Source organism: Otolemur garnettii, unplaced genomic scaffold (genome assembly GCF_000181295.1).
Source record: "Otolemur garnettii isolate 467f Iridium unplaced genomic scaffold, OtoGar3 scaffold00111, whole genome shotgun sequence".
NCBI classification, from domain to species: domain Eukaryota; kingdom Metazoa; phylum Chordata; class Mammalia; order Primates; family Galagidae; genus Otolemur; species Otolemur garnettii.
This window is the reverse complement of record NW_003852506.1, coordinates 2,256,329-2,276,340: the sequence shown is the minus strand read 5'-3', so window position 1 is coordinate 2,276,340 and position 20,012 is coordinate 2,256,329. Positions and strand designations below refer to the sequence as shown.

Below are 20,012 nucleotides of genomic sequence, written 5' to 3'. Positions count from 1 at the left end.
ACCCCCAGCCGCCGGAGCCGCACCCCCAGCCGTCGGAGCCGCACCCCCAGCCGTCGGAGCCGTACCCCCAGCCGTAGGAGAAGATCAAGATCTGGGGCAAGACGACGAAGCTTCAGTATATCCCCAGTAAGGTTGAGGCGATCAAGAACACCCTTGAGAAGAAGGTTCAGTAGATCTCCCATCCGTCGTAAAAGATCCAGATCTTCTGAAAGAGGCAGATCACCCAAACGTCTGACAGATTTGGGTGAGTTTTTTTTAAAGTTTAATGGCACTGTATAGACCAGAGAATGATTTAAACCTGAATTTTTTTTCTGATCTTGAGTCAAATAAAATACTTTGGGTTATTTTAGTGTAAATATTCTTTTTAAATTTTTATGGTTCAAAGAGCTTGTATTGATAAGAAAATACACGGTTAAGTGTATTGTAATTGATGTTAAAAAGACTTGCTTTAGAGTATAATTAGAATCAGGGTGTTTGCGTACTTCAGTGTTTTATTTTGCTTTGGTCATCTTGCCATGATGAAAATGAAAAGTAGAAGCAGATGTAGAGGTTTAGTCATATTAAAAACAAAGCTAGTATATGTTCAGATTGTTATATGTATCCCAATATACATTTTGCAAATAACCCTAAAATAACAATGTTTCTTTTTAAATAAATTAACATATCTTAAAATGGCATTCTAGAACTTAAAATACTGTAGAAGGTAATTCTGATTAGAATAGTTGATAACTGGAGTAGAGAATTTTGCATGGGGGGGTTATTTAACTGGGTGGGTGATTAGCCAAATAAGGTAAATTTATTAGTGATTTTTAATAATCTGTTATACTTTAAAAATAAATGCTTGCCTGGGCGCAGTGGTGGCTTGTACTTATAATCTTAGCACTTTGAAAGGCCAGGGCAGGAGGATTGCTTGAGCTTAGGAGTTGGAGACCAGTCTGAGCAAGAGACCCCATCTCTACTGAAAATAGGAAACTTAGCTGAGCTTTGTGGCACACATCTGTAGTCCTAGCCAGTTGGGAAGCTGAGGCAGGATGGCTTGAGTCCAGGAGTTTGAGGTTATAGTGATCTATGATGATGCCATTGCACTCTAGCCCTGGTGACAGAGCAGCACCATCTCAAAATAAGCTCCAATTTTCCCTAATTTTAAGTAGTGGTTAGAGATGTTTAAAACTTGATGGATAATGCAAGATTACCTGCAATAAGTATGGATAATTTATTGTTATTCCAGTATATTGGACACTTTTAGGTCAAGGTTGTTTAAAGAAAAGGATATTTAGGCTTGGTGCCCATAGCACAGTGGTTTACAGCGCTAGCTACATATACCGAGGCTGTCAGGTTTGAACCAACAATGACATTTGAACCAATATTGTTCAAAACAATGAGAACTGCAACAATAACAACAATAAAAAATAGCTGGGTATTGTGGTGGGTGCCTGTAGTCCCAGCTACTTGGGAGGCTGAGGCAGGAGAATTGTGTAAGCCCAAGAGTTTGAGGTTGCTGTAAGCTATGGCACCTTGGTGTACTACTGAGGGCAACATGGTGAGACTCTGAGTAAAAAAAAAAGAAAAGGATATTAAGAGTAATAAGGGAGAATCTGCATTTAGTTCAACAAAAGTTTTTTGAGGTCTTTTTTTCATTTAGAGCAAAGGAACATTATGTAATTCTAAAAGACGTGAGTAAAATGCATGTCTTTTTTAATGAAGTAGTAAAACTTTCCATAAAGGGCAGAATGAATAATTACTGTTGGTATAGGTGAGGCATTAGAGTGGAGAGGAGAGTTAATTCTGACTTAATGGTAACTTGTTAGAAGAGGTGACTCTTGAACTTGGACTCAAAAGAGTTGTTTAAGATGTCAGATTAGAGGAGTAATTTAAGATTGTGGTGATTTGAACAAGTAAAAGTTGGCTTTTGCAAGTTTGTGTCTTCAGAGTGTGTATGGGAGGGTGGTTATGATAGTTGTATAATGAGTCAGCTGTTTTGTGTAGTATTTGAATGGGAAGCTCATTGTGGATTTAATTCTTTAAAATAAGGGGCCACTGCTTAACAACACTTTGAGCCAGAGTGGTTTGATCACAGGTATAACATGAAAATTGATGCCTTCAGTTTTTTTAGCAAATAAAACTTTTGGTAATGAAAAACATACAGCATTCTAGGAAACTGCTTCTTATATTTTTTCTCTTACAGATAAGGCTCAATTACTTGAAATAGCCAAAGCTAATGCAGCTGCCATGTGTGCTAAGGCTGGTGTTCCTTTGCCGCCAAACCTAAAGCCTGCACCTCCACCTACAATAGAAGAGAAAGTTGCTAAAAAGTCAGGAGGAGCTACTATAGAAGAACTAACTGAGGTAAGCTAGACAGAATTTGTTTTCATTCTTAAATGGATTATTCCAGTGATGTTGACTCTGGAGCGTGCCAAAACCCGAATTGTGGGCTGAACTGATAATGGCTGGCACCGAGTGGCCAAAACCCGAAATACAGATGTGGCAGCGGCAGAAGCTCTGTTTAGCAGGCCATTATCCGGGATGGCTAAGCTCCGCTAGCTAAAAGTTACTTCCCATTACTTTTGCTTTCCAGTTTTAGAAGCCAAACTGACTGAGGAGTGGGACGGTTCGTTTGAATGGAGGAGGTGTTGAGTGAGCAACACGCAGAAGCTCGCCTACAGTTTCGTATCCATTCACGACGAGTTCACTGATCGCCACGAGTGTACTACATATACGCAAAGACACAGACAATCTTCAGAAATGATCTTTTGCCACCGGAGCTTGGAAATTATTAAGACTAGCTGGCCATTGCCTGAAAGGAACTTCTTTCGCATCAACATTTCGGGTTTTGGCTGTTTGGTACCAGCTATTGGCGATAATGGCCGACCATTATCAGTTCTTCCTGCGATTCGGGTTTTGGCAGTAACATATATATTTTAAACATACTTATTTTTGTTTTTAAAAAATTTGGTCTTTTCAATTGAGGCTTTGGGGGGGGCTTGTTTTATTATTAACTACTTTTTTGGGGGGGGGGGATGCTGAAATATTGCTGCTAGAATCCAGAAATACCACACTGTTTCATATATTGAAACTTGTTATTGGCTAGCCTTATGCCAGCCTGCCACTGTCAATATATTCTGTTCCCCTTGGTTACAAGCTTGATATATTCTGTGTTTTTGGCTAAATGAGCTTTTTTTTCTATTGTAATATTTTCAATTGATGATAGATGTGATGAATTCTATTGCTTGTATAGAGACAGGTCTACCCAAATTAACTCTGACCTTTTTATTAAGCCAGGTAATGGAGTCTGTTCCTTTGCTTCTTAGGAAGGAATTGACTTTGCTTTATGTGTCAGACCTCATGAATTGTACCCTCTCCATCATGCCTTATTTTTCATTTTTAACTTCTGTTCATGAAGAGATTCAACCTACAAAATGTTACTATCTAATTTACTGCAAATATCTCCGATCTGCTATTTTGCCATACATTTGAGGATCATAATGCTTCTTAATTTGTTTCCTCACTTAGATTTATTATAATATGAATTACAACTTTTTTTAAAAAAATTAAGGACCTTGTAAAAGCTTATCTTGCTTACTTATCAAATCCAAGCTCTTTATCCAAAATACGACTTAGTATTTTGCTGTTTTTAGCCTCTTCTCACTTTTTAACCACCACTTGACTAGGATGATTTTTCCTTTCTCTACCAATCCCTTGCTCTTCACTATGAAAATCTGGCTTAGGACTCCTCAAGGAATATTCCTTGATTCTCTAACCCTGCCTGACTCTATTCTTTCGTAAGCCTTTGTTCTTTTAGCACTTATGTAATCAGTTTGTATTATATCAGTTTGCACTTGTTATTGTGTTGCTCTGTAAAAGCGTTCTTCAATTATTTCATGTATATGTATTCTGTCTCTTGTACTAGATTGTAAGCTCCTTGGGAGCAGGGACCATGTCTTCTACTTTTTTTTTTTTTTTTTTTTTTGTATTCCCCAGACAGTGCCCAGTACAGTGCTCTGCACATAGTAGGTGCTCAATAAATGTTGTTGACTGACCAGCCAGAGTGTGTTTAAGTAATAAGTAAGAAGCCAGGTTATCTATCTGTAACCTATCATTAATCTTGTTTGTTTTAAAGTTGCTTTTATGTGGTTTTGAGTCTTCTTAAGAAATCACATGTTGTTCTACATAAAGCATTTAAGATTTATCTTCTGTTTGTTTTTACTTTTAAAGAAATGCAAACAGATCGCACAGAGTAAAGAAGATGATGATGTAATAGTGAATAAACCTCATGTTTCGGATGAAGAGGAAGAAGAACCTCCTTTTTATCATCATCCCTTTAAACTCAATGAACCCAAACCCATTTTTTTCAATTTGAATGTGAGTATTAGTGCTTGTGGATTGGTAAAACAGTACAAATTATGGAACTATTTAAATAAAACCCAAATAGAATTTAGTCTATTTTTGGTTTAAATACTGTGATAAATACGTTTAATTATTTCCTTTCTGATTATTTTGAAAATCTTCAGAAACCATTTAATGTAGGTAATTGTTACATTGAGTTTTAATTAAGAAACACTTTATTTTTTAGATTGCTGCAGCAAAGCCAACTCCACCCAAAAGCCAGGTAACATTAACAAAAGAATTTCCTGTCTCATCTGGATCTCAACACCGGAAAAAAGAAGCTGATAGTGTTTATGGAGAGTGGGTTCCTGTAGAGAAAAATGGTGAAGAGAACAAAGATGATGACAATGTTTTCAGCAGCAATTTACCCTCAGAGGTAAGTAAGAGGAATATTATGCTCTTTTTTTCCTTATTTATACCTGAATCTGTCATTTTATTGTTATTTTATATCTGATTTGGATTCTGTTTCACTCTTCTTAGGGCCGGGTTAAACGGCAGGGCCGGGTTAGACGACAGATGAAACAACCCGCAGCTTCTCATTTGACAGTAACTCGATGCAATTCACTTTGTGGAAACAAGCCACAAAGTGAAAAGCATCGAATTGCCGAGAACAGTGTTATCACATCCCTACCCAACATTGGGCCCTCCTTGCACTTGTGGGAAGGTAGCCCAAGGTACAACTATTTAGCTTCCCGTTTTGCTTCAAGGCTTTATAGCTCTAGATTTTGGTGGTAGCAAATTTACTGGGTGGAGGGATTGAGCGGAGAGAGGCAGACCCTCAGGTTCAACACAAGAACTGGATTGGAAAAGGTCATTGTAGGCTGATGTGAGCATCTTGGGTACATAGCCCATGGCCCTTAATTGATTTTTTTTTTTTAAACTATTTCTCTGGGTTGTTTGTCAGATAGCCTTTAATTTTAATCATTTTCCCTTACCCGTGCTACCTTGGCCCTTTTGAATCTTGTGTTTAACCTAATGCTCAGCCTTGGTACTCCATTCCCTTCTCCTTCCCCTCTTTGCTACTATTAAAAGTTGGAGAAGTGGAATTCACACCTTGAGATTTCCACGAGGCTATAGTTGTAACTTGTCAAAATGACGTAGTAATAATGCTAAGTGTCAAAACAACCCCATTAAAATGCCGCCTGATTAAATAATGTGCTGCTAAATATAGTGCACATGAAAACAGCAAGACTGTATATATATGTAAATATATATATATATATCTGTATCTTTGTATGTATCTCTGTATCTGTACCTTTGCTGTATCTTTTAATAAACAGTTTACTTTTATTTAACTTGTTGTGCAAAATCACGCTTGGGGGATCTGGGAGGGTGGAGACTTAATAGGGGGAGGTGGGAGTTTTAAATGCTACTATAGATTAGTTGTCATCACCTCTTGCCCTTGGTTTCCAAAGCCCAGACATTTGTCTAAGAACTGGACTATATAGTTGATACCCATACAGACTTCTTTCAGTTCTGGGATATGTAGGTCAAAGAGACCTGTACCTCACTTCAGGTTCCATTGGCCATATCATCATCTTCCAGTAAACACCTCCTATTCTGCAATAAATTCTGTTTAGAAAATCAGAAAGTGAACAGAACCCAAATCAGAAACCTTTTGATAGTGGCATTTTTATCTCCCTAGGCTATTCACAGGAGACATTTTCGCCAATTTTTTTTTTTTTTTTTTTAGATGTGTAGCATTTTGAAAGGGAAGTTCTTTACTATAAAGCTGGTGTTGGTGTTGATTATTAGCCAGTGCAACTTTAATTCACAGATGAACTATATTCACATAGGGTTCAACAATTGAAGCAAGTTATACCATCACCAGTGAGGGAAGGATAGTTGGATTAGATAGTAATTTAGTGAGACCTATTGAGTAGGTCTGTTAGAATCCCCAAATCAGGCTACCTCACATCTCAAGAGGAAAAGGCTAACTGATACTTGCAGATGACTAAATCTTCTTGTGGTAGCTCAGTGTAAACCACGATAAGGCGGAACAAACTTAACTTAGAAATCCCAGTTTGTATGCTTTTCATAACTAATTTCTTGCAGATTAAGCACTTAATAGAGCAGGACAAACCATAGCTAGGGAGAGTTGTTACATGTGAAATATTTTCCAATAGAGTGAAGACTATAAATATTGCAAAGTTCCAAGGGATTTTCCTGAGAAGATAACTATTTTGAAATTTTTCATTTGAACATGGGGAAAGTAAAACCTGATAACACTTTAGATGAAGAGTGTGTATTTGAAATTTAGTCTTAAGCCATTTTCAGTCAAAGTGTGATGTCTTAGCCTTATCTGTCATCAGAATTTGTCAGATTTTAATTAAAGGTTGAGAATTATTCTCAAGATATCTAGGATGGAGGGAACTAGATAAAGTATACTTAAGTAATTATAAAATTATTTGAATAAAGGAGTCTTGTTAAAATAGAAAAATAAGTTCTGTTCAGAGAGTTAAAGTAAGCAAATAGCATCTTTTGGGGAAAATATAGCGATTTGATATCAGAACTGTTTAAGCTGCTTACTTAGAAGATTAGACTCAAAGAAGATATAGATTAACTTTAATTCGAAATAAAAGAACCCCACCAATATTAGGGGGAAAAAATAGATTGTTTTGCTTTTAAATTTCTTGCATTTTTACCTGACAGTAATAATGTTAGACATATAAATGTTCACAATATAAAATATTTTGTTCTAGTTGTTCAGCAACCATCTAAATTATTATATTTGTAAAGACAATGTTCTGTATATCAATGTGAAATATTTTGGGTGACATTTTGTTGGGAATATTGACCTTTATGATTCCCTTCTTTAAGCTTTGAAATAAAGGCTTTTAGAGTAAAAGGAATTTTTTTTTTAATAGTCAACTACTTAATTGGATAGTATTTTTATTAAGTCTTTTTTGTTTTAAATGAAGTTTGTGGTTCTCTAGTCCTGAGTATAAAACATTTATTCAAAGGTCAGAGATTTTCCCTTCATAAGGGCTGAATTAGTTTTGCTATAATCCCTAATCCCACCAGTTGTCTGACATATGAGTGCTCTTTGACATAAGTATGAATGATAGACAATATGGATGGATGGAGCAGCATAAATCCATATTCTTATGGGAAAACAACTCATCAGACTGTGATCTCTGCTGCCATAGCATCGTCTTCCTACTCAGAAACCAGCCAGCATCATCCTCAGTAAGGAGAGACTACAGAACTTTGATCTTGTGAGCATTTGATTTGTGAACAAAAAAAGCAGTCCTCAAGGACATGAATTTTTGGTAATAAAGTTAGGAAAGACTTACTGTATAGATTTGAACATAATCATTGACATAAGTAGAGTGATGGCTCCATTTATAATTACTAGTCTGGAGTTGTTGTGGATTTAATATCAATAATAAATGCTTTAGGCATCCAAAGTTAGCTCCATTAAGGTCTAGTGATTGTTTAGATGTTATCTTTATTTTAAGCAGTTTGCTACCTTCTGTTATTGAATCATATTTTCAAATTCCAGTGGAACTAAAATTCTCTTAATTTTAGAAGCTCTAAATATATGAAGTTTAGGAAAGCTAATTTCTTGGTATAAAGTGAAAATTTTAATCAAAAATTAAACACCTAGGTCCTAGCACTGCTGAAATGTGTAATGTACAGCCTTGTTATTCATCCTTTTCTGCCTAGATTCTCTTAGGTGCTTAATACTGAATTTCTCTAAGCCATTTCATAGGTTATCTGTTTTCACGTTACACTTTGTTTAGATTGATGTAAGAATTAACCCAGTAGAGATTTTTGAATGATATAATAAAAATACTCATAATTCACTTTTCAATTAAACACATACTAACTGGAACATTCTGAATATTACTGTGGCTTTTGTTTTTGTAGTTGTCATTTTGCTCTTTTACATATGAACCTCTTTATATTTCATTAATTTTTACTAACTGTCTTAAAATCATGTTTTACATACAGGCCAGATGATTTTCCTATAGTTCTCTTTTCTTATGATTGAAGTTTTCCTTTTATTCTTTTGAGGTATCTGCAATTACTGGTGTAGAAAATAGTTTTCTGGCTATAGGAGTTATTTTCCTTACCTGATGTACCCCATTGTAACAGTTATCTTTCAAAATTGTTAAGATGCTTGTTCTATATGTAAACAGTTGGATTAACAAAAGAGGAGTAAATAGATTTAAAAGAATTTTTTAAATCAGAAATGAAGATACATAAGGCACGCATATAATAAGGGTCAAGAACTGCATGTTACATGGTACCAGTTGTATTATGAATTTCATTACACCTGAGACACCTTTGTAGGTTTTAGAAATGGTAGTAATCTGCATTTTTGCTAAGGTAAAGAGATAAAGGAACTTGGTCAGTTTTTACTAACGTGAAAATTACAGTTTAATTCAGGATAATTTAAAATTTCCCCTTTTAGAAACTCTTAGAGAAAATGTAATTAAACATTTCCCATTATAATACCTAGACTGTAGTACAGAATCATTTTTATACATTAGGTAGTGAGCCAGTCTATAGTGTATCAATGGAAAGAAATAAGATTTGTTATGGCAACTTCATAATAGTATTCTAGAAATTTAAAATTATTTTTCCCAGTTTTTAGAAGGACTTTTAGCATCATTTTGGTTCCTATCCCATATTTCCTGTTTCTAAATATTAAAGTATGAAAGATTCTGAAACTTCAGTGTCCAATGTAATAGTCAACAGCCACTGAAAAAGTCAGTTTCATCACAATAGCCATATTTCAAGTGCTCAGTAGCAGTCACTGTAGACAAAGTTATGTTGGACAGTGCTACTCTAAAGAGTAGCTGTGGGATTTTATGAGTGTTTTAATTATGGATAAAAAAGATCTGGTCTGACCCTTGAATATTACTGGTTTCGGTATTATAGTAGGCTTTTTAGGCATTATTCCATAACGTGAGTTACCTTGAAAAGCTGGAAATAGGATTTTGATGTAAACTCTTGAAGATCCTTAGAGGTTAAGATAATTTTGATTCATTCTATTTGGGGCATATCTTTTCATATTTAAAAATAAGAAATTAATACTCAAATTGCTGTGATAATAAATTTTTTCTACAAGAACTTCCAGCTCATTTGCTGAGCCTGATGAAGAACAGATGAAATGAGTTAGATGTGATTTTAATGTGAGACATTCCTAAGACATCAAAGAAGTTCCATTTTAGGGATAAAAGATGAGGCATTTAGGTTACCTGCTTAATAAAGGCTAAAAAGAGAAAAATACAGAGATATAGGACGTCTCTGGAAGGATGAGTTCACAAAGTTACACTCATTAGCTTTGCACTTGGAAAGAATTAGTTTTATTCCAGAAAAGTCAGCATTTTTAGAGCCTTCTGAATATATCTTTATGAATTTGCTGTTGGAAATGGAGGGTTGGGATCAGGGATTCTTCCCAGTATTCTCCCAGATTTTAACCTTTTCAGAATAAAAACCTGTTATTTATGACAAAGCACTCTAACACTTAAGTTTTATAGATTGCTATGAAAACAAAAGTAAGTCTGAAGGTAATGAGACACAATTTGTGTCTCATTTGGTGTGTCTTGAAAAACTGCCTTGATAATCTTTGATAATCAATTTCAGGAAACATGTAAGGTAGGCCTCGGGGACATAAATTTTGCCCTGAAATATCTGTAATACCATTTTAAGTACTAGGAATTGATCAGAAGTAGAAGTGAAAAGTGAGCATACAAAGTTTCTTAGTGTTTCAGTCATACTTTACTTACCAGTGGTTCTCGCCCTTCCTGATGCCATGATGTATTGTCATTATTACAAAGGGGTTGCCACCCACAGGTTGAGAACCTCCAGCTTAGACTAACTAATTCTGATAGGCCTTAGAAATATTCTGACTGCTGGTGTAGGTGATTTACTAAATTGACTTAACAAATTACAGTTTTCCAATTCATGAAATTGGTAACAATGTCATAATTTCAGAAGAATTCAGTTTAATTTTGCCTTCATTTTAAGAAAGCACTGTATAAAAATATACTTCATAGAAGAAAAACCTTGGTTTACTTAAAGGAACATTGTTATTCAGCAAGATAACTAAGAATTATGGAGTGATTAAGGGGTTCTATGGGTAGTAAAAGAAAGATCAGTAGATCCTTATCAATGAGGTATAATTCTCATAGTCATATAGTGTGTACTGGATCTTATTTTTAAAAAAATATTTCATACACTATACATAAAGTTAGCCTCTTCTTTTTGAAAAGAACATCCATAGCTGTTAACTGTTTTACTGACTTAATATATGTCATGCAGTATCTACTAGTCATTTTTTATATGTGAAAACAGCAAAACTTTCTATGTCAGATAAGCATTTTACAAATAACTAGAAAATAGTAAGAGGTATTAAAAGCAAACAAAAATAAATAAATAAAAAATAAATCAACTTGACCTCTTAATTTTAAAATAAGAAATTCCAAATACTTACTTTGTGGGTTTTTCCTCCTGTAGTTAAACATTCCACAGACATATTGAGAATTTGCTTCAAAGATTACTTTTTTTTTTAAGTAAAAACTGTAAAATTTACCTCTGCTTAGCATAAAGTTTTAAAGGCTAGACTATGAGCTTTGAAGAGGACCTACGACTTCAAACATTTAAAAGTGTTTCAGTTGATGTTTTTGACTTCCACAGAAATATTTTCACTTTTGGTAACGTAAACTGAAAACAAAAGGATCATTTATGTATATCTTGAGTATATTTCTTGAAGAAGTTGAGTTCTTAAGACCAAAGTATATACATGCACAAGAAGAAGAAGATGAAAGAGATGTGCTGATGGGTAAAGGAATGATCATGATGCTTTTCTACTTAAGTATTTTACTTATTTCTGAAGGTTATGCTAATAAGTGGAGTAAAACGAAAACTGCTAAGGAATACAAAACTTATAATGGTTACAAAAATTCCCAGTTTATTATAAATGACCTTTTGTTAATGAAGGCTGGAGATTTTTAAGTTCTTAATGGAACATCCCATGATTATGGTTTGATACCATAGAAAATAAACTAAATTCAGTCAGTTTTGTTTTGGTTCTGCTGCCTATATTACCTTGTAATTTACCTTAATTCTTATCTTCTTAACAAGGTTTCTTTACTTTTTGATTCTTCTTCGTACTTTATCAGATTTCCAGTACGTAAGACTATTTCGTTTTTGACATACAGCAACTAAAGATATGAGGACTTTTCAGAATTTAGGGGGCTCTGGTAATTTGAGATAATTATCTATGTTTTCTTTCTTAGCCTGTGGACATCTCTACAGCAATGAGTGAACGGGCACTTGCTCAGAAAAGACTCAGTGAGAATGCATTTGATCTTGAAGCCATGAGTATGTTAAACCGAGCTCAGGAAAGGGTATGTAGCAGTTTTTATATATAAATGAGAATTTCACTAATTGGATAGTTGAAGTGTAACAAAATAACTTACCTTAATTAGCTGACTTAATGTAAGTGAAAATTATTTGAGGCCTTATGATTCTGTAAATGTTAATTGCATATTATGTGGCAGGAACTATTTCTTGAGCAAACAAAATAGAACAAATTTCCTGCCCTCATAGTTTATAGTCGATATATAGAAATAACTAAATGCCCCCCAGAATCCTCAGAGATGTGTTAGATACTACTGATTACCATGTTTCAATTGAGAAAGCTGAGGTTAAGGATAGGTGAGAAATATCCAGTCACACAACTAGTGAGTGGGGGAACTGAGATTTAAACCCAGGTAATCTAAATCCAGAGTCTGTGCTTTTCTTGTTTTTTCTACATTTTTCTTGTAGTTTTTTATGGTAAATCTGTATAGAAACAAGGCACATGTTCAGAGAGGGACAATGCCAAGTGTTTATTAAATTCAATTTGAATGAATAGCAGCTAATTCTTCAATTGCCAGTAAATGTCAGTGATGTGTATCTACAGTTTTTAAGAAGCTTTTTAATGTGTTTGAGTGGGATAGTGTCATGTATTAATCTTTAAGCATAAGTTATGAGTTTATTTTGGATTTATAGTATCTCAAAGGAAATAATTAAAAATCCAGGCTATTGTGACATATATTAGCTTTTTTGTACATTTTTTATGTATTTGTGTGATACTAAATAATGAATATTATACCTGTTTTTTTAGTTGTTAGGTACATCTGAAATCTTGTTATTAATGGGATTCATGGAGTTAACAGAGTGCTTAACTTTAGAGGAATATTTAATTTTAAATTTGTATGTATTCAGTATATTATTTTAAAAGTCGAAAGTTTAAGACATTTTTTAAAGTGAATTAAATTATTGCCAGTGGCATTTTAATCAATTTATAATATTATTTACTTAATTGAAGTGGTTTCCTTTCTTCAGATTGATGCCTGGGCTCAGCTGAACTCTATTCCTGGCCAGTTCACAGGAAGTACAGGAGTACAGGTTCTGACACAAGAACAGTTGGCCAATACTGGTGCCCAAGCCTGGATTAAAAAGGTACACAATATGCACACACAAAAATGTTGAAGTACAAAGAAATTGTTTTATTAAGAATGCATGAAGGAAGCCAGTGATTCTGGTAACCAGAGTTCCTGAGTAAATTTGCTTTGTGTATATGCTCCAGGATGGACGCTGAAGATGGACTGGATTCATGAGACAATGGCAGATGTATAAATATGGCTCAAGAGCCACTCAGTTTATATCCTGAGGTTATTTTTTAAATTGTTGCTGCTGGTTTTGAGTGGGAGGGTTTGTTTTTTTTTAATTTAACTCTGATTTGACCACTAATAGCATATTAGGTACTCTTCAGAATATTCCCTAATTCCTGTTGGACTACTAACCTAATCATTTCAAAGGAGTGGTTCTCAAATTTTTCTTCATCATGGGATACTTTATTACAGGTTTATTTTGGTGGATCACCGTCCCCAAGAGCCTTCTATCACTCTAATTTTCCATTGGTCTATTCCTTGGTACTTGTCCTTCATTATTAGTTCCTGTGTCCTATAAGATCCCTTCACCCCCTATTCATTACTCCTCTTGTGACCTCCAGTCCCAGGTCAGCTGCTGGTTATAGCAAGTGGTTGGGAGGCCTTAGTATTAGCACTGCATGTGGTGATCTTGCCATGTACTGAAAGGCTAAGGGAGGATGGCTGGAGTGTGGTGGGCCATGCTGAAGGGAGAGGAATAGTATCGGAGGGGGGTGGAGATTTATCTGTGGACCACCATTTAGGCCCTGGTGGCCTCTGGTGATCCACAGGCTCAATTTGAGAACCACTAACTTCATGGAAAACAAACATAAGACCCGAAACCAAGGGAGAGAATGGACACCTTGCACCACGAAGATGTAGGTGCATCTGGTTTAAGATTCCTGCATTGAGACCTATGACCTCCACCTATTGCTGCCTCAATCTTTGAGGGAGTCTTAGGTGGTTGAGGAATGCATTCTGATGAAATGTGTTCTGGTAAAGGGACGAACCTTGGTGGGCTTAGTGACAAGAAATTTGTTTCAGGAGTATTGGCAGCATGCATAGCAGTCTGAAACTGGGAGGCTGCATGGTCTAATGGATTGGGAAGGTTTCTTTATCCAGTTGTACTCCTGGCTCCTTGTATGATCATGGGCAAGTAATTCTTTGGAATTTCAGTCTCCCAAGTGTCAAGTGGAGATGGGTCCTTACTACTACCTCAGAGAATGGTAATTGATAATGTGATGGTTACATAGGGAGAGTTGCTATGAGTGCCAGTGAATGAGGTGGATTTAAAAAAAAAAAAAAGATGGTTGCTTTGGACAGTTTAATCTCATAACATTTCAGTTTTGATAGTCTTATCTCTGATCTTCTTAAATTAATATGAAACACTCATTTTGCTTGCCTTTTGGGGGGCAAGCATTTGGGGGTAATAATTTCAATAATGTGCGTATAGAGAGTATATAGTCAGATTTCATTAAAAAATTAACAATTTAGTTTGCATGGGGTGATATTGGGGAAAAAGTGACAATCTAGCAAAGTATTGAAAATTTGTGGTTTTGGACTAATATAGTTAAAAATGAGAGAATGATTTATGTATTTGAAAAATGGCTTTCAGGTGACAGTGGTAAGAATTATAAATGTACATTTAATTCTTTACTATCTTAATTCTTTTTAGTTTTGAACAGTACTCTTATTTCAGGAAGTTAAAACTAGAAGTTCTTGGGTGTTTAGGCATATAACACACACTCCACATACATTGGTAGGTAGAAACTTCTGAATGCGTTTCCATTGAAATGTTACAATGATGTGCTGATCCATAAATTTTTGTATGCTTTTAAACACCATGGTGACATGGTTAACAACATAAATCCTATTACAAAGTAGAATCTTTTAATAAGTAAATTGGCTTTCCCCTATTCCATAAAATAATTATTTTGGTATTTTTGATCTTAACAGGCAGTTCACAGATTTTAAATAATTAAAAATATTTAGTAGAACCTTTAAGAAAGTTTCATCCTTACATTTAATGTAAAATATACTTTGCAGACCAATTTTAATGAGAAAAAAACAGCACTTTCAGGAAAACATCCAATTGCACACAATTGCTGAAGAATATTTGATACTGCTAACAATTAAAGAACTTTTTCTTAGAATGAAAATTGGCCAAAACACAGAAGGAAATAGGCAACTGCAAATTTAGTTTATAATTGCTATTAAATATCATGAAATGCGTTATTTAGTTGTGTTTAGAAAACTTGCTCAAATGATCATTTCAGCTTTTTTGTTGCTTTAGAATAGCCTACCATCCTCTTTGTATGTTAAAAAACCACAGGGAATGCCAACGTGCTCCATGTTCTTACATTGTTGCAGTGTATTTTTAGATAAAAAAGAAAAGTTGTACCAGTATTCTTAATGTCAGTAAAACATTTTAAAAGACCCCTCATTTTCTGGAATGTAATGATTTGGACATGATCTGATACACTGTTTATTAATGTGATCTCATTAGATTTATTGGATCTTTTTGTAAACAGAATACACTCTGGGGTAGAGGAACAGATTTAGATATTAGAGAATGGAAACAAAATTGGAAACCTGGGTTATTTGGGGTTTCATATTGCACTCTGCACAGTTGCCCTTTTTTTTAGGAGTGTTCCTTGGAAAGGAGGGGCGGATGAACCTGGAAGTAAGTAAAAGTCATTCTAGGTGTGTAGCATCAAGGCAGTTGATATCCAAGCATCAGCTAACTTTTCTCTTTATACATCTACTCTGCATGGCCTGCACCAAATAAGGAACTGAACCAGGGGTATGTTTTTACCTCCACAGTTGCCTCCTTCCATCAGAGCACCTTGATGAACTTAATGTCTAGTCACACATCATTGGCATGTTTTCTCCCTAGCATTTAATTATAAAGCTGGGAAACAAATGAGATTATGCAGTTTTATTAGTGTGTACAACGGGATTTTTTACATTTAATATTAACTTATCAATATAGGAAATTATAATGCATACTATTTGCTTAGCTATCAGACGTTTTAACTCCCTCTCTTGATAAGTTAATGACTTTTGCTATATATTTGCAAACATAAACCTAAAATTCAATAGCCAAGGGGGAAATCATAACTTGGAGTTAATGTTTTAAAATTTTTAAAAAATGCCCTTAAAGATCAACAGTGGAATTCAATACTGTTATATGTACATAGATGCCCTTTAAAAAGAGGCATTATATGTTTCTCAGTGTGAAAATAAGACTGTTGACCATGCTAATGTGTATATATATATATATATAGTTGTGCATCTTAGGACATTAAGTGGTTTGCTGCTTTGATGGAAATTATGGTTCAGTGGGTTGGATACAAGAGAGATGATTGTTCACAGAATAACCTGTGAACTTTCACCCCTCTGTATGGAAACTTGTTTCAGGGCCAAATCCTTGTAGCTGTCTTCTTGCCCCGGTCAGTGCCAGCCGTACTATTCACAACACTGCTGCTACCGAGGCCTAGGTATGTAAACATTTAAGGAGTTTTTTAAGTCTTTTAACATCAAGCTAGGTTTTAAAGGAATTCAAATTCATTTTGGTGTACTTACAGGGCATTTTATGTGATTATCTTCTATTTATTACTGCATAAATTTAGAGTTATCTTCTTGCTTCATAGGGATTTTCTAAGTAAAATATTTACACTTGCTTTATAGTAGAATGGGGAAGAAAACTTTGGATGACAACAGTATGCTTCTTCAGTGTCCAAACTTATTTATTTCTAAATGCTTTCTGGGCTTTATTCACAAACTAGGTACACCTGGGACAATTAATATTATTGACTGTTTTAACATTGCCTTCTTTTTATTTTGCAAGCTAAGAAGAGATACCAGTGAACCTAAATAGTGGACGAAAACAGGAGTGTTCTAAATTTTTTTTTTTTTTGGAGGGGGGCATGAGGGCTACTGTTTTAATTTTGAAGACTGCCATTTATTTACTTGCCTTATTTGACTGTCAAAGTAACATTATGTTAATGTGAAAATAATTAGAACATACACACTACACTATTAAGTATAGAAGCATTTGCATTTAATTACTATAACTGTAACAGATATAAAAGTATAAAATAAGAATCCTCTTTTGAGAAAGTAACCAGTGAGTCTGTAGTCAAGTTCTAACTATAAAATGGGGACATTTTACCTTTCTTTTCCTTGGATAGGATCAGTTCTTAAGAGCAGCCCCGGTAACTGGAGGAATGGGAGCCGTTTTGATGAGAAAAATGGGCTGGAGAGAAGGAGAAGGATTAGGAAAAAACAAAGAAGGAAATAAGGAACCCATCCTAGTTGATTTTAAGACAGACCGAAAAGGTAACACGTTCTTTTTTGGAATGTTTATTATACCTCTTTTAACATTTAGGGTTTCGTTTTATACATTCTTTTAATCCTAGTGATCCTGAACTGGAGTCATTTCTTATATGTATAGCTATGTGTCAGAAAAAAACTTTAACCCAATTTCTGTGGGTTAAACACACAAGCTTGCTTTTGTCATGCTACTTGCTAAGTATTAGAAAATATGCATGTATCTAATTATGATTATAAGTTTAACTAGATTTCATGTTTAGAAAACAGAATTTCTGTTTTGTTTTCTCTTGAGAGGGACCATGTCTTAATTTCTAGAATATCTTTTTTGTCAGCTAATTTCACACATGTTCGGTATATCCTATTAGAGTGCTGTTTTGTCTTCATTCTATAAAGGTTTTTGCTTGTCCCTCTTTTCCAGCTCAATAGTTAGGTTGGGTTAGGTTGGAGAAGAGTAGATCAACTGCCAACATTATCTCTTTCTGTCTTGTGTTAGGGCACTTTGGAACTTTTCAGCACTGAGTATAGTTTCCTACTGTCCTCAGATAATTGGGGAGTGAGGAAGGGGTCTATGTAGCTTATATGTGGTTGCTAAGTATTTAAATACAGTAGAACCTCCATCGTTGGCCACCTGCCTTCCATTGAGCACCTCCTTAAATTGACCTAATTTTTTGAGACCAGACATGTGCCTCATGTATGTATCAGTACAGTAGGCTAGTTCATTATGTTGACCAGTTTGTTAAAGTCCCTTGGGTGGTCAACTTACAGAGGTTCAACTATCTGTATTTAGTTTCCACAGATAACACCCCTTGGAATAATGTTTTGGGAAATAAAACTGTCTCTGTACCAAATATGTACTGCAAAATGCCAGGGATCATTCTCCTTGGAGTTGTGCAACATGGTCTGGGTAGAACTTCTCAAGAGAACAGAACTCATTTCCTAGGAGTTAATTATAATATATAGGTTGAACATACTAAACCTGGAAATCTGAAGTATAAGATCCCATATTTCTGAGTGCTGACATAGGGGTTAGAGGAAATGTTCATTGGAGCTTATCAGATTTCAGATTTTCTGACTTGGGATGGTTGGCTGGTAAGTATGATAAAAACATTTGAAAACCTGAAAAAGTCCCAAACACTTCTGATCTCAAGCATTTTGGATAAAGGGAAAGCCTTATTTTATTTTGTGTTAGGAATATGTTTTTTCTTTTACTTTGTTTGAGCAACTGAGAGCTAATATAGTTAGTTCTTTTTTAAATAGACCTGTGGGAGGGAGGTGGTTATGTAGAGAAGTTATGTTTATATTTTGAGAACATCTCACATTAGTCAATAAAGGGACTGTTGCTGGGGAGAAAAGGACCCATTTATCCTTGCAGACACGTGCCTTATTCACTCTTTCTTGGTGGCTTACATCCTAACCTTTTTGGGAACATAATAACTGTTTTTTTTTTTTTTATTGAGACAGTTTCACTTTGTTGTCCTTTGTTGTAGTGTTACAGGACACAGCAACTTCCAACTTCCAACTCCTAGGCTTAAGCCATTCTCTTGCCTCAACCTCCTGAGGCTGGGACTATGGGTGCCTGCCGCAATGCCCAGCTATTTTTTGTTGAAGTTTGGTTGGGTTTGAACCTGCCACCCTCGGTATATGGGGCCGGTGCTCTACCCACTGAGCAGTAGTGCTGCCCCCAGCTATTTTTTTGTTGTTTAGCAGGCCTGGGCTGGGTTCAAAACCACCAGCCCTGGCATATGTGCCCAGCGCCCTACCCACTGAGCTACTGGCACAGAGCCAATAACAGCAGTTTTTAAGAGAAATAACTTACAATAAATAGCTACTGCTTTAAGAGAAACAGACCAGAGATGTTGATAATTACCTGGAATTTAATTTGAATATGTGTGTATGTGTGTATTTTGTGGCCATTTTCTGTTTTTATCCATATGCCTTAGTGTTAGAAATTGTATAAAATTATATACTGAAACATAGCAAGAGAAGTTAAGATTGATATAGAAATTAAGTATAATAATACATTGGTTTTATTTGAAGGCATAGATTTAGATTCAGGGTCCTATAGGAGTCTTTGCTTTTCTATATTATAATTTTAAATGATGCTTTGAAATTTTTAGTGAACAGTGGGCTTTTTTTTTTTTTTTTTTAGGACTTGTTGCAGTAGGAGAAAGAGCACAAAAGAGGTCTGGGAACTTCTCTGCAGCAATGAAAGATCTGTCAGGTGGGAGCTATTTTTGAATTCTTTCTTGTTCCACCCCCACCTTGAATTCATAATTTGTTGTAAATTTGTTGACAATAATGTGTAACTAGGTTTGTTTGTTTTTCCTTTCTGGCAGGCAAGCATCCTGTTTCTGCCTTGATGGAAATCTGTAATAAGAGAAGGTGGCAACCACCAGAATTTCTCTTGGTCCATGATAGTGGCCCTGATCATCGCAAACATTTTCTCTTTAGGGTAAATATGATAATTTTTGCATTAATTGTATATATTTATTTAATAGTGTTAGAGGGTGAGGGATGAACATTATCACAATATTAAGATTTTTTTGTGGGTGGGGGTGTGTTATGTGTGGGTAAGTGGTTGGGTTTTAAAACACTGAAGGGTGCTTTAATATGACCTGTGAGTGTCCTGTTTTTAATAAACTAGACGAAAATGTAGGCAAAATCTGGTGCACAATTTGTTGATATTTTCTAGGGGAATGTGGGAGGATTTATTCAGTACTTTTATTGGGTGTTATTTTTTCCAATTTGGATACCTGTTCTTAAATTTCCCAAATGATTTGCTTCTTCTGGGTTTAAAGTATTTTGACAGACATAGTATGGGTTTTATGTTTTTGTGAATTATTTTTCTAGCATTTAGTGAAA

The 20,012-nt window shown here is 35.0% G+C and overlaps 1 protein-coding gene across 6 annotated transcripts in view; it reads left to right on the top strand.

The window, feature by feature from the left end:
* Window positions 1–20,012, top strand: part of SON (SON DNA binding protein) — a 33,017-nt gene that overhangs the window by 11,831 nt on the left and 1,174 nt on the right. For 2 of the 6 annotated variants that reach the window (XR_002775077.1, XR_002775076.1), the window contains exons 3-12: window positions 1–244; window positions 2,186–2,346; window positions 4,213–4,359; window positions 4,571–4,759; window positions 11,637–11,747; window positions 12,730–12,846; window positions 16,236–16,315; window positions 17,009–17,156; window positions 19,300–19,371; window positions 19,487–19,602. The exon at window positions 1–244 is cut by the window's left edge and continues 5,621 nt beyond it. Coding sequence is in view for 4 of the 6 variants with exons in the window: in XM_023517464.1 (XP_023373232.1) it covers window positions 1–244; window positions 2,186–2,346; window positions 4,213–4,359; window positions 4,571–4,759; window positions 11,637–11,747; window positions 12,730–12,846; window positions 17,009–17,156; window positions 19,300–19,371; window positions 19,487–19,602 (1,305 nt within the window). In the remaining 2 variants the exon portion in view is untranslated. Of the gene's footprint in view, window positions 245–2,185; window positions 2,347–2,575; window positions 4,038–4,212; window positions 4,360–4,570; window positions 4,760–4,863; window positions 5,679–11,636; window positions 11,748–12,729; window positions 12,847–16,235; window positions 16,316–17,008; window positions 17,157–19,299; window positions 19,372–19,486; window positions 19,603–20,012 lie in introns of those variants that run through there. The other 4 variants (XM_023517464.1, XM_023517465.1, XM_023517466.1 and 1 more) reach the window with 3 other exon arrangements.